Source organism: Lissotriton helveticus, chromosome 3_1, assembly GCF_964261635.1.
Source record: "Lissotriton helveticus chromosome 3_1, aLisHel1.1, whole genome shotgun sequence".
Lineage (NCBI taxonomy): Eukaryota > Metazoa > Chordata > Amphibia > Caudata > Salamandridae > Lissotriton > Lissotriton helveticus.
The window spans coordinates 175935224-175950610 of NC_136061.1; the positions used below are offsets into that span (position 1 = coordinate 175935224).

A 15387-nucleotide genomic window follows, 5' to 3' on the forward strand; every position below is an offset into this window, starting at 1 on the left:
TCAGTCTCATATGGGGGTCAGGAAGACGGCGTATCAGCCTCAAGAAATTACAACTGAATACCAGACAAGGGGGTCTGGGAGTACCAGACCTACGTAGCTACTATTACGCAAGCCAACTCCAATGGCTAACACGCTGGGTGGCGGGTAGGAACCTATATGAGATTGCTTACACAGCTGACAGAATGGCACGCGGAGATCTTCACTCTCTTTTACTGCCCACTGCCAAGACCCCCAGAGACTGCCACCCCCTCCTACACGTAGCTTTGAGATGTTGGCAAAAAGCACTGTCGTACCCGGCGGGGACCACCCCCTACGCAGACAACATCCCCCTCCTAGGACTCCCAACGCCACAAGGGAACCTGACACAACACAGATTACAACCCTGGACGACGGCCGGAGTAGGAGACTTGTTTGGGGACGACACTCTACTAGATCATGCCTCTTTCACACAATACACAGGTGCCCCACAACGACTGTACCTCCTACACGCCTCGGTGACCTACTATGTGAGACGCACCTGGGCCCCACAACGCACCAAACCAGTCCAGCACGAATTGGTTCATCTCCTCCACTATATGGGGACGGGTGGACACCTAGTACGGTGGCTCTATGTGGGCATTAGAGAACATGAAGCTCTGCCCCTCACCACACTTAGGGAGACTTGGGCTACGGATACAGGGGAGGCCATAACAGACGGGGAATGGAAGATCATCATGGGTCATCATTGGAGGGTGTCCAAAAATGCTAAATTCAAATTTATACAAGCCATGGTTTTACATAGGGCATATCTCACCCCCCAAAGGCTCCACAGGATGTTCCCTGCCACCCCCCACAACTGCCCTAGAGGTCAGGAGGACGAAGTAGACATTCTCCACATGTTGTGGACATGCCCGAGAATACACAACTACTGGGGGACGATCAGAAATATACTATACACTGTAACAGCCCTGCGGATCCCCGAGGGGGCACTACCCTGCCTGATAGGCCATAGGAAGAGAACTAAGACCTGTAAGGCGCAACTGAAATTTCTGGACTTAGCCCTCTTGTTGGCACTCAGAGTTCTCACTATGAGGTGGAAGTCGCCCAGATCTCCAAATGTAGAAATATGGCCGTCAGATATGTTGAAATGGGGCAAAGCGGAGGCCGCAGCGCTGCGTAGAGAGGAAGAGAGAGGCCTACGTAAATTTCCTGTTGCGCAGGAATGGGACCAAATGCTGATAGAGTTGGAAGATGTAGACCTAGAGATGATGCAGTGACATACCGTCTGAAGTATGCCAGACCCATGGAATTTCAGCACATACGGATACTTAGACAAGATGCATTGATTAACCAGGCCTGACGATTGAAATACTCTCTGGAAAAACTAAAAGCTAATAAATCCCAATTGAAGAGTGTGTACAAAGGAATAGCCGGGAGACGGGGTGGGGGGAGGGAAGGGGTTGAGGGACAGTTTATGGGCAGGCGATACTGCAATTTGAATGCTAATGATTAATGATGTGATGGACCAATATCTGGAAAAATGTAAGATGTGATGAAAATTGTATATGGAAATAATACGCCTAAGTTACGTTAAAGAAAAAGGAAAAGACTGATACAATGTAAACTGTATACATGTAACTTGTAATAACTGTCACAGTCATGAATAAAAAGTTTAAATAAAAAAAATGCAAGAAAATATCTATGTGTTGGACATTTCGAAAACCTGGTCTCTAGTCTAATAATTTCATCAGCCTTGATAAAGTCCACAAAGACTAAACATGTGTCGTCTGCCAAGAAGTTTCCTTGTACTTGGCTATTTGTAAGGATGCGCAGACTCCAGGTGATGTTAAGATTCTTTATTTGTAGTCAGCAGGACGATACCAACAACGACACACCCCTTCCAAAGAGCCCACCAACCGCCAACATCGACGATCTGGAGGCTCGTTCTCTGTAACATTCTCTGCATTCTCTCGGCACATGGATCCTCTAGACGCCCAGAAAATGTACAGAACCCAACCCATCTTTCCCCTTCACATTAATAAATAAAAACAGGAAATTCTAAAACATTTACAAAAATGATAATTATAGTACATTTGAATAAGAAGGAAGAATCACACATAAAAATATGATAGCATTATAAAACATAATACTGGAACTTAGAAGGCAATTTGATAGGTCTGGAAGATAGGGAACAACCCATGACATTGGTTTCCGTATAATCTTCAACCCAAACCTGGTTCTTAGATCGGTCACTCAAAGCCATCTGTGGCACAGGAATCTTCCCTTTGTTCCAACACTTTCCACCATCCAATTTTACCGCACTTTTGTTGACTTTCACAACCTTTTTAAGTGCAGAGAACTAGGACTCACCTTTACGTAAAATTCTGGAACACTACACTCTCACCATATCACCCACATCAACCTTCAACTGCTTATGGCATTCATCTACATGCATTTGATCGTATCGGCTCTGTGCTTCAACTTGCCTTTTGCCAACATCATCAATTTTCTTCCTTGGCAACGTAAACCCTCTTTCACCCATCCAACTTCTCAAGAACTTGGATGCAGGCACACTCCCTCTTAGCAAACCAAATGGGGACACCCCAGTGTCAGGGTTAGTGGTCGTGCGAACAGCCCACAATAATTTTCCAAGTTTCACCTTACAATTTAGACCATTCGCTCTTGGCAACTGCACATTCTGTTTTATGACTCTGTTAAATCATTCCATAAGGCCATTGTTCCCTGGATTATATAATTACTTCCATGGAATGTAAAAATTCCTTAAACTGGATGGATATAAATTGAGGACCATTATCAGGGAGCAATTCATCAGGCACGCCTTCCCTATGTAAATAGCGATTCAAGGAACTTAATCACAGCTGTAGAATCGGATGTTTTCACCCACTTCATTTTCGGCCAGATACTATAGTAATCCATGAGAACTATACCATACTCAGGACACTGCCAGATATAATCATTGAACCAACAATGTCAATTGCTAGTTTGACCCATGGTTAGTTGGGAAGTACAATAGCCTCTACGGGACTGTGAATTGTTACCTGTGATCTATCACTAACCACACACTCCATACACTCTCTCACAAAATGCTCCACCTGCCTGTCTAAAGCAGGCCACCAGAAATTCTCTGTTATCTTCCTCTTCATCACACGTATGCCTATGTGGCTAGTGCAAGCACCTTGTTTCTCAAAGCATCAGGCACCACCTAAAGGGACAATCCGATACAACAACCCGTTCACAACAGATAATGCGTCAAAGTCATGTTTGTATTTTTCGACATGACTCTGATCTTATTTGCATGTGACCATTCTTTAATATTTTTAAAATCTCCTTAAATTTTTGATCATTCTCAGAAGCCCCTCTCCACTCTTGTTTTTTATAGCACCTTGAGTTTGATCTACCACACTGCACACCAGTTCAAACTCATCACTCTCAACTCGTCTCCACACCATCACTACAATCACTACAACGAGGAGTTAACCAAGAGTGACAATCTGCCAAAAGATTTCTCCTGCCTGGCACATACTCAATTATGTTCCATGAGCCTATAGTGCCATCTTGCGATTCTTGGGGTTGCTCCCCCCCCCACCCCTTCTGGTGAATAATGCCACCAATGGTTTGTGGTCAACACGTACCACGAACTTTGAACCATGCAGATAGTGTTTGAAATGTGTGATACCTCACCAACATGTGAGAGCTTCCCGCACAATCACAGAATAAGAGGACTCGGCCCCCATGCAAAGTTCCAGAAGCAAATGCTATTACTTCATCCTTGCCATCGCTATGTTGCATGAGCACAGCGCCCAAACCCTTTTGACTGGCATCAGTCATAATTACGGTTTGATCCTCCGTACTGAACGCCTTAAGAGTAATGGCATGTGCTACCTACTGTTTGATCAATTCAAATTCTTTGGTGCACTCGTCATTCCAACAAAACCTAACATTTTTCGGGTGGAGACTTCTGATGTTATAAGTCTTTGACACACAATTGGGAATAAATAGGACATAGATTTTAACAAGCCCCATAAAAGATCTCAACTAATCCTTGTCATTAGGAGTGCAAAAGTCTTCAATTGCTTTGACCAAACTGGTCTTGGGCTGCAACCCTATGATGATAACCTATATCCCAAGTAGCCCACAGTGGGCACATTCAACCTACAATTGTCAACCCCCAGAGTCACGCCTTTTTGTCTTAACAAAGTTAACACTTGGCACAATCTTTCATTGTGTTGATCCTTGTCCTCCCCATACACCAATACATCATCGGGGAAAGGCCATTACTCCAGGTTTTCCTTTGAACACTACTCTTCTGAAGACAGCCGAAGCAGAGGCAAGGCCAAAGGGAATGCACTTAAACTGGAAAAGACCCTCTGGTGTAATGAATGCAGTAAAATGCCTGGACTCTGCATGCAACTTGATCTGATGATAACCAGATGACATATCGAATAGACTGAACCATTTGGCACCCTTGAGGGTGGATACCATTTGTGTAATATTTGGGAGAGGATATTGGTCTTGCCATATGTTCTTGTTAAGGCCGTGCAAGGCCACGCACATGTGTAGGGTACCATTGGCCTTCTTGGTAAGAACCAGAGGAGATACCCAGTCAGAGAACTCAATAGGCTCCATAACGTTACATGAGCATAATTTATCTAATTCTTTTATAAATCTGGTTTTAGCGCTAGACGACCTTATGCACCACAGGATGAGCTCCTACCACTAGTCTAATCTTATGTTTGAAACCTTTAAACAGAACTAACTCTTGTTTTAATACTTCTGGGTACAATAACTTCCATGATTCATCCTTGACAGCCTGTACTTGGAAGAAATCCTTCTTTAACATTACTTGATGAACATTATTGGGATCTAGTATGATACCTAGATGGCCTTGGTCTTTCCACCCAATAAGGCATGCCTCATACTTTGCTACATATATGATACCTTTAGACTTGCTTCCCCTGAATTCAAAATCAGTGTTGAATTCACTGACAACAGCAATGTGCTTCCCACAATAACCTACTGGATTTACAGCAGACTGTCTCAAAACCTGCTTTAAAATGACTCCTTCCAGACAGATGCACTTATCAGGGTGAAAGGAGAGCCAGAATCAGCTAACACCTTGACATTCACACCATTCCCACTTCTGGAACATAGAGGCCTTCTCACTCCTTGTGAATTAATGCCCCAAATGCCCTCTGAACATTCCGTGTCCAAAATAGTGAATGTTTTGTCTTCCTCACTTGATGAAAATGTTTCTTCAACTGGGGATTCCACATTATGCAGCTTCCTAGATGAGTCGCATCCACTGGATTTACAAACCTTTGCAAAGTGCCATTTCTTTGAACACTTGGCGCATATTTTATTAACCGCAAAACACGATCTAGCATGAGCTACATGACTATTACTGCCAATTTTTTTTCTTGTTGTATAGTTACTTTCACTTTTGTCCGACCTTTCCTTGAATTCTTGTGTTTTCTTATTTTTGCTTTTCACTGCCAGAATACTCTGATGTTTACTATCAGATAAATGTGTTGAGTTTCAACGGGGTAAGCCCTGAACTACTACCCAGACCTGGGTCAAAGAAACAGTACGTTTAGAGGAGTGGTCGAGGTAGTCCCTCTTATATTCAATTTTAACAATGATTCACCAAAAAGAGGTTATTTTTAGAGTTGTCCATTCAACATTTTAATAACCAATTATTGAAGACATGTTACACAGTGCTCTTAAAATTCAGAGCTTCCATCTTTTATCCATATAGTAGCCATTGCAGTCAATACTTTTGTCATTCAAAGCATTAATACAATTCTATTTGCAATGTATTTCAATATTTACAGTGCTCTCCGTAAAAAAGAGGAAAAGGAAAGTATCTGTAGGGAATGGGAGTGGTTGGTTATGTGGGGGACTGGGTAAAGGTAATGTGAGATAAACATAGTCTCAAAGTATTTACAATTGAACCTTTACAGCCTAGAAACGGTCAAAAGTTCCCTATAATCATAACGCATAGGTCCCGGCAAATCAATTTCTTCTATTCCTATGGTTTGAGAGTATGCGGTAGTCTATGTTTCGACCCCTAGAGATGCAGAGTTATTAGTTCCTCAGTGTGGGGTCTTCATCAGGACATTAGGTGTGGTGGAGCACTCAAAAAACGGCTGTGAATGTCCGTTTCAGGCGGGCAGTGATGATGCTCCTCAGTTATTAGGGCGTGCAACGGTGGTATAACCTAGTATTCATCCAGATGGTCCATGACTGACCAGTCACTCCGAAGCGAAGGAGCAGATTGTAAATCGGCTGACTAATTAGCAGCCCATTACGGCAGATCTTAGGACACCGTCAAGCATGAAAATGAGACTCATGGACCGTCTGGATGAATACGTAGATTCATTTTATTTGGATTACCTGATATTAGAAGGATTAAAAACCTCCAGCGGTAGAAATTGTTTCAAGAATTCTTGAACTTCTCTGTAATCTGACAATTTGGTTTCAGTTTCAGTTTCATCAACTTTTATTCGATTATAAAATTGTATAATCATAAAAAGTACAGTTTTATAAAGATCATTAATTAAAACAATAAGTAAAAAGATCATTTACATAGGACGCTTATAATGTTAAGAAACGATTTTGCGACGGGTTATTGTTACTGATTTTAAGAAGGTCGCTACCAATTTTGCTTCGTGTGGGTTTTTCGGTGTCTGAAGATAAGCGAGTGCTGGATATGTATGTCTGAGTCCACTTAAACGGAGGAGGGGCAGAATCCATTTTTTTCTTGCTGGTCTATAATATTTACAGAACAAGATGACATGGACCGTAGATTGTTTGGAAAGTCCGTCACAAGGACAGCATGTCAGGTTTCGAGACCAGTTATTCAGTTCAGGAAATGAGACTATGCGGAAGAAAAGGTCGAACCGTAGTCTTGTCAATAGGAATTTTTCATAGTTCGAAAGAAAAAACGTCAAGTAGGGCTGCATCAGTTTCTCTGGCTGCAATATGCGGATTTTTTCATTTTGTGTTTTAACAATCTCTGCTTGGTTGCGAAGCTCTCTTAAGTGGCCCATGCAGAGTTCTTTAAGCTGTTTCTTTGAAATGTCTTCTATTGAGGGTGGTTCAAGAAAATATTGCTCGCGATCTAAGTCTTGGAGAAATTTATGGATGTAGTTGAGCCACGGTATTTTTCTCCAGTGTGCTAGGCCAAGGCATTCAGTGATAAGGGAACGTGTTATATGACTTGCGGGATTACACCATATGCGGTGCCAGAGTATTAGAGGCTGGCATCGTATGGTGTCTGTTACATATTCCATGCCCAGCTCCCGATGTGTTGATAGAATCGGGGAGCTTTGAGGAAGGGCTAGGATATATTTGATAAAAGCGTTCTCCGTTACCTGGAGTTGGTCAATGCGTCCGTGGCCCCAAATGCCTGCTCCATACGTGGCCACGCTATGGCATTTTGCATAATAAATCGTTAGCAATTCCGCTGGAGCAGGTTTTCCAAGTTTTCTGGAAAAAGCACTTAGTGCTGATACTGCTCGGCGAAAGTTGAGATTCCTGGCTTCGATTGCTTTGTGCCAGGTCATTGTATCTTCCACAAGTATGCCCAGGTAAGGGTATACCGATGTTTTTTCCAACTTGTTATTATTAATAAAAATGGATTTTGAGGCACCCCGTTTTGGTCCGATAGTCATTGTAAAAGTTTTTTTAATGTTTACTTTTAGACCCAGGGAGTCCATGAATGCCACGTATTTGTTCAGCTGTCGTTGGAGTTGGTTGGGGGTCCGAGCCAGGATGACCGAGTCATCGGCATACAGAAGGATGGGTATCGGGCGGCGTGCTATCTGTGGAAGGTCCTGGCTCCCTTCCAACATAGCCTGTTCAATCCCGTTGGTATATAGATTGAACAGGAAGGGAGCCAGTACACACCCTTGCCGTACTCCTCGTGATATTTTGAAGGGGCGTGATAGTTCGCCGCCAGTGCCATAGCGAACTCGGCCTTCAGCGTTGGTATATAATTCCCTGAGGAAGGCTAGTAACGATGGATCCACTCCAAGGCTAGTCATGGTCTGCCACAGCTTTGCATGCTGAACGCAGTCAAAAGCCGCGCTCAGATCTACATAGACCAAATAGATGTTGCCTCCCTTCGCGCGTGTGTATTTTCCGGCCAGGAGGATCAGGTTTAGGGCCTGTTCCACCGTCCCCAACCCCGTCTGGAAGCCGTATTGCAGGTCTGTGATGGTGTTATTTTCCTGGGCCCAGGATTGTAATCGGTCCAGGAGTAGTCGACCTGCAATCTTGCCCGTGGAGTCCAGAAGGGAAATTGGTCGGTAGCACGCGGGGTCATTACGGTCCCCTTTCTTAAATATTGGCAGAAGGGTAGATGATGACCATGATGGAAGAAGTCCGATTTCAGTGACTGCAGACATTACCCGGGTGATTATTAGTGACCAGTAATCGCTATTGTGTAAAAACAAATCCATAGGTACCCCGTCTGGGCCGGGAGCCTTGCCGGTTTTTGAGGCTTTAATGGCCTTTCTAATCTCAGCAACTGTGAAACGTAGGTTAATGGGGTGGAAGTTATTCTTTACTTGTTCCCGAACTTCTGATTGGGGTGGATCCGTTGTTGAGCCAAAGATTTTTATAAAATGATGGACCCAGTCATTCTCAGTTATTGCCACATCTAAATGATGGGGGTCAGTGATGTTATCCAGAAAAGGTGATCTTATTGTCTGCCAAAATGTGATACTATCTTTTTTTAGTGCACTCTCATGTAGTTGGCGCCATAGGTCTTGCTTTATCTGTCGCCTACGTTTTTTCCGGGCGTTATTGTACTTTTTCCGCCGGTATGAAATGAGTAGGGCATCTCTAGGTTTTTGTCGAAGAGCTTCTTTAAGAGACGTGAGGGCCTTTCGGCAGTCAGAGTCAAACCATCTCGTCGTGGGGGGTTTTAATTTATTTGATGTGTTTTTGAATAGCTCTTCCCTTATTGCTCCTTGGATGTTGTTGAAGGAGGTAATAATTGATTCGGGGGATGCCTCTGCAGACAGACAATCTGTTAGCCATATCTGTGTTTTTGCGAGTATCTTTTGCGTGGTCTCTTCTGGATCGATCTTTGACCATTTGATGGTGTAGCCGTTCTTTTTCTTTATGGCCAGTGATTGTTGATCAAGAGAGGTGGCTTTTGTTAAAGATGAACCTACTTTTCCCGTAAGGAGTTCCACACTTAGGGGATAGTGGTCGCTGATTGGACTGGATCCTACTTTATAGTTTTTTAGTAAGCCTTTACAGGTGTTTGAGGCTAAGATAAAATCAATGGTTGTCATACAGCCTCGCCCGTGAAAGGTGGGTAAAAATTCTTGCACCGGGTTAACTAGCTTATTGGCAAAGTCTAAGTCCAAAGTGAAGAGAATTTCATTAAGCTTATTTCCGCCCGGAGTATGAACAAAATGAGGGATGGGATTTCCAGATTCGTTCTGTAGTCCACAAATCCCACTTTTATGGTTTGGACATAATGCTTGATTAAAATCGCCTCCCCATAAATAGTTGAGTGTTATATTGAGATTTGCACTTTGTAGTGATGATATGGATGCCATCATTTCATCTAGATGGGAGCAGCATTCTAGGGCGCCTGCATTGTTGTAATAGTTTATGAGTATGAATAAATTTTTCGTTGCTGCCACCTGATGGGTAATTTGAATGATTTGAAAGATAGATGTTTCCTTTAATAGTTTCACTGTGAGTGGGACGGTGTTAGAGAAGTAAATCATGAGTCCACCTTTTGGCCTTCCCATGGCGCTCGGTGTTGCTTTAGTGAAGAAGGTCTTATAGCCCACTAGGTGGAGAGGGGTTGTGCGCCAGGTCTCTTGGAGGCACAGGATTTGGTGGGTCCTCACAGTATTCAGCCATAAAGGACATGTTATTTTTGCGGTTAGGCCTGCGATGTTCCAATAGGCTATGCCTACGCTCGTGACATCTTTATCTTTCGCGTTGATGGATAATGTCAAGTTGTTGATATTGACTTCACTAGCTGTGTCTAGCTCATTATTTGATCTTTGGCTGATATCCGCTTCTGCTTGGGGGATACTAATCCGGAAGTCATTTAGGTAGGGTGATGATATCTCAGGTGTAAGGGGCAACTCTGGTCGTACTAAATGTTGTTTATCAGACACAGAGTGTTGTGTAGTGTCAGTTTTGTGGTGACTAAGTTTATCCAGAAATGGTCAGTCGACCATTTCGAGGCAATCGAATCGATTTTGGGTTGGGAAGCCCTGCCATCCTTCGTATGCTTGATACGGTCTGTTCTGCCAGTAAGGAATTTGACGTTCTATGTACCTTTCACTTGGTCCACCCCTGACTGAATAGTCATGCGAGTATTCCGTCTGGTTCCATGGTATTTGGTGTCGTAGATCCTGATTTCGTGGATATTTGGGATGGTGGTGCCATTCCCACGATGGAGGGTTGCGATGTTGCTTCGCTGGGGGGTAGAAGAAGGAAAGGTGACAGGCATCTATTCCCCCTTTCTTGTCGAGTTGAGGCCAAGCGCAAATGTGGTCTACAGTTGCAGGGTCTCTACAGGTTACGATGATACAGTCACCGCGTATTGTTTTTTTCGATTTGCCTATCCAGGCTACCCTTCGGGCTGCGGTGATCCCTCCCGAAAGGTGAGATTCGAGGGGTCTGTTGATACTAAGCCACTGCATGGCCTTATTTTTAAGCGACCATGCAGTTTCCGATGTATCATCTGTTAACTCGGGTACTCCTGTTAGAACTATTGTATAGGGAGTAGCTTCCGGGGGCATGTGGGCAGGGCGTCTAGCTGTGAAAGGTTTTTTTGGTGTATTTTTGGGTGTATTTTTGGGTGTTTTTTGAGGTGGCAGGGACTTCGATGTATGCGATTCGGACTTTCCTGGGCAGATTCTGCTAGAATCTATATTTGCTGCTGGGCATGGAGTGCCTACCGTAGTTGTATCCATTGGTACTGTTTGCTGTGCTATTTTAGGAGGGGGTTTCTCCTTCTGGGGATGAGGAATATTCACATTAGGTTTGGGTATTGTGGTGGTTTGTTTTGAATTCTTCTGCGCTATTGAAGTTGGGTTTGAGTGAACGACTGTTGTCTGCATGTGCAGTTGATTTTGCTTTTTGGGTGGATGCGAGGTGTTACGCTGCCCCTTTATGTCTATCCGGGTATTTGAATCTAGAAGGGTGGCCGAGATTATCGTTAATTGGGCTTCGAGGTTTCTGATGCTTAGCTGAATTGGCTTTAAGTATTGATATAATAGGTCTTTAGTTGTAGTAAGAACTTGCGAGGTGATTCTGCAAGTCTTACATTGGTTAGAGGTGTTATCATTTGAGATTGCCTTGTGTGGGAGAGTTGTTTCGGGGATGTATAGTATGCTATTAGACGTTGAGGAGTTTGAATGAGGCATTAGATGTTCCTGACACTGTAGACTGTGTGTTTCTCCACTGTTTATTAATCGGGTTTTCGGTATTGCTCCTTCTCTCTCACCTTGCTGGGGCAAGCTGTCGGTGGGTTGGAAATCTCCCTGGGTTTGGCAACCAGCTAGGTCGGGAGTTACTTCCAGGTCATCCGATGTTATGGAGAGATCCGACTCAGAATGCGTGACCGACAGGTCAACTACCGATGGTACAGTGTTTAGGTCAGGAGCTGCTAGGGTCACCGGAAGGGAGCTATTTTGGGTGGTAAGGTTGATTGGAGAGGCGGCGTTTGCTATGGCACCTAATGAGGATCGCTTAGCGTTTGCGCTCATAAGATCTAATGATACTCTCTTCTCCATTAGAGCTATGCTTTGATTTATAGTCTCGTTGACCCGTGATATAAATAGGTCAATGGGGCCTGTTACTTGTGCTACCTCCTGCGCATGTTTGGATTTGGGTTTGGAGGCACTTCTTGTTTTGGGCGGCATGTTTATTTTTTATTTTTACTGGATCGTTGTTGAAAGGGTAATGGCCCGGTCCGGTCCCTACCGGGCACTAACGGGCAACAACGGGCCCGCCCTTGGCCCGGGCTTCGCCCCGGGCTGCGTCCCGCGCGCGTCCCGCGCAGCGGGTGCCGCGAGAAGTTGTAGTGCTTCGCTGGGGGCGGGGCACTGGAAAGGGGCGCGGCTCTCACAGGAAGAGGACCAGCTGGAGATGGTGAATGCTGGTCCTCGCAGTCCTGGGGCCGGCGCCTCGTCCTCCTCTGCGGCCTCACGCTCCCGGTCGCTCAGCGGGGCTTTAGCTGGAAAGCTGTGCTACTCCTGTAGTTAGGATCGGCAGCAGGAACACAAAGGGAGTCTTTAGGCGGTGAGTCCGTCTCCACGAGTGGCACCCGCGCAGCGGGTGCCGCGAGAAGTTGTAGTGCTTCGCTGGGGGCGGGGCACTGGAAGGGGGCGCGGCTCTCACAGGAAGAGGACCAGCTGGAGATGGTGAATGCTGGTCCTCGCAGTCCTGGGGCCGGCGCCTCGTCCTCCTCTGCGGCCTCACGCTCCCGGTCGCTCAGCGGGGCTTTAGCTGGAAAGCTGTGCTACTCCTGTAGCTAGGATCGGCAGCAGGAACACAAAGGGAGTCTTTAGGCGGTGAGTCCGTCTCCACGAGTGGCACCCGCGCAGCGGGTGCCGCGAGAAGTTGTAGTGCTTCGCTGGGGGCGGGGCACTGGAAAGGGGCGCGGCTCTCACAGGAAGAGGACCAGCTGGAGATGGTGAATGCTGGTCCTCGCAGTCCTGGGGCCGGCGCCTCGTCCTCCTCTGCGGCCTCACGCTCCCGGTCGCTCAGCGGGGCTTTAGCTGGAAAGCTGTGCTACTCCTGTAGTTAGGATCGGCAGCAGGAACACAAAGGGAGTCTTTAGGCGGTGAGTCCGTCTCCACGAGTGGCCACAATTTGGTTAAAATGTCAATCTGTCAAGACCTGTGACTCAAGAAATGGCCAGCACTTGTTTATATCTAAAGGAGTGATGTATTCTGCCGATTGCACATGGGGCTACCCAACTCTTCATACAAGTTTGGAAGGCGCAGTGGCCTCGTTTCCTGTGACTCTCCTCTCTGGAAGCTCTGAGAAGGCTTACAGTTCCCCCGAGGGCCGCCGTCACTGCATGGAGTGTGGGGAGTGGGGCAAGGCTATCTGTGCCCAGAGCTTCGAGAGGGCGCCCCCACACCATTCACCCCCTCAGCCAGTACTGTGGTCACTCATAGCTGGAGAAGAGGGTATTACGTACATCTCTCAGCAGCAAGCGCCTAACCCTCCGCACTACCTTAGCTGCTCTTACAGGTGTACAGACAGGTGCCCCGCCCTCTCTGCGGTGCCCGCCCCCCAGGTGAGCCACCTCCTCCTGCTCCCTCCTCCCTCACGGGCCGCCACCTCCCTCACCTACAGGCTCCGGCCCAGGGGCCTCGGTACACTCCACCCGCGGCTGTCGGAGGGTTTGACAGGAGCCCGGGGCCCCGCTCTGCCACAGGGGAGACAGGAGGCTGCGGAGGGCCACGGCGCCTCCTGCCATCGCCAGATCGCCTCGGACACCCTCTGCCTCGGTCCAGGTGCTCTGACCGCCTCCTCGGGTTGCATTCTTGCCTCAGAGGCGCTTTAACAGGACGAGATGACGGACAAGGGCCGATGGGAGGCCGGGATGGAGCCTGAACAGAAGGGGTACCCCTTCCTTGCACCCGGGGCCGGGGACCCGCCGTACCTGGAGGCCGCCTGGGAGCAGAAGGAGGAGCAGCTGCTACTGGCCGCACAACTTGGCAAAGCGCTCCTGGAGGAGAACGAGGAGCTACGAGCAGAGAACAGGAGGCTGCAGGAGCGAGCGAGCCACACACTGCAGGTAAGGGAGCCGGGGAGCGGGGTATAGCGCCCAGCAACCGCCTGCGGGACTTCTGAGCGCATCAGTGCACCTGCTGCTGCTAGAAATACCGTGGAACCTGCGGCAGGGCGAACTTTCAAACACTCAGCCTGACGCTTTTATAAGTTTTACTCAACAAGTGCCATTATGAGCTTTCATATTATCAGTTACAATTTACAGCTCCACAAATCTGAATATATTCTTATTTAAACAGCCAGGGGCATAGCTTAGTCGGTGAGATTCGGAGGGCTGTAAATCCCAAATAAGGAAGCAGTGGGGTGGGCCTGAGATGAGCAAGGTGCGCGATGGAGTATTTCCAAGAGGAACAAGGTGACTGCAGATGAGTGCTCGATGGGCCTCTGTCTAGAGCGGGTGAAGACGAAGGGTTGGAAGGCTGCCCCGAGTGATCGTCACTGTTTCGACTATTTGCAAGCATTCATCCCATCATCTGTGGCTCTTTGATTGCCAGGAGTATGCCTGGAAATCTGAGACTGCTGTAGGTTTCCAAGCCTACTACCGCCAATGTATGTTTATTGTTAGATCATTGGGAAAAGATTCCCTGGTTGAAATATGTGCAGCAAATGTGCGAAAAGCTGGGCCGGCCCGAATTGTTCGACAAACCCTCTAGTTTGGTGAAAGGAGACTTGAAATGGGTTAAAAACACTTTTTTGCTGAACAGAGGAATGGACAGAGAAGGCAGGGAGCTGTTAAAGCCCTCTGTCAGGATCCATCAGCTGATCGTTTCCTCTGGCTCTGAACCGGAACTGTACCTTAAAGTTGTAAATGATGCTAATCACAGGTACCTGCTGACAAGGTTCCGTTTGAACAAAATCCACCTTCTAATTTCTGGCCGCCCTGCCTGGACCAGGAGTACGGACTTAGACTTATGCAAATGTGACGGTTGTTCAATTATGGACACCGCACACTTTTTGTTTTTCTGTGACCACTTCAAGGGCATTAGATCAAAATTTATCATACCATTGTTAAAAGGAAAAGGCTTCAGGCAAGTGAAGCCAGCTTTGTTGTACCTTCAACTTTTGACAGAAATATGGGAAATCCTTAACGTGGCAACATTTTTAACCATAGCAGTGAGACTTGGCAAAAAGATCGCCTGGTCCTAGCTGATTTTCTATAAGTGTTAATCACTGTATGAATTCTTCAAATAGGTGATCAATGTTTATGCTGTTGTTTTTAAACTCTTGCCACCATGTACTGCATATCTTATTGGGTACTTCCCGTTCTTTACTAATGTTGTATTTTATTACATATTATGCAGCCTGGTGACTTGTGGACCTTTTTAATGCTTGTACACTTTTATGGTTTTTGTGATTTAAACCGAATAAAGTATCTTTTGACTTTGTATGTAGAGTCCAAAAAGTAGTAAAGATGTACCCATTCAAGGAGTACTTCTAAGGGCGAGATTGACTATTTTTGTGGTAAACCGATCAATCAATCAATCAATCATGCCATTTGTATAGCGCACTACTCACCCGGGAGGGTCTCAAGGCGCTTGGGGGGAGGGGTATGCTACTGCTTGAACAGCCAGGTCTTGAGTTGTTTCCTGAAGGCGAGAT

At 46.2% G+C, this 15387-nt stretch overlaps 1 protein-coding gene across 1 annotated transcript in view; it reads left to right on the forward strand.

Annotated features, from left to right (window-relative positions):
* Nucleotides 1-13319: 13319 nt before the first annotated feature.
* LOC144822240 (BICD family-like cargo adapter 1) overlaps nt 13320-15387 on the forward strand; it is a 105797-nt gene continuing 103729 nt past the window's right edge. Inside the window, exon 1 of the mRNA XM_078679503.1 lies at nt 13320-13795. Coding sequence (XP_078535629.1) covers nt 13571-13795 — 225 coding nt within the window. The 5' untranslated portion in view covers nt 13320-13570. The remainder of the gene's footprint in view (nt 13796-15387) is intronic.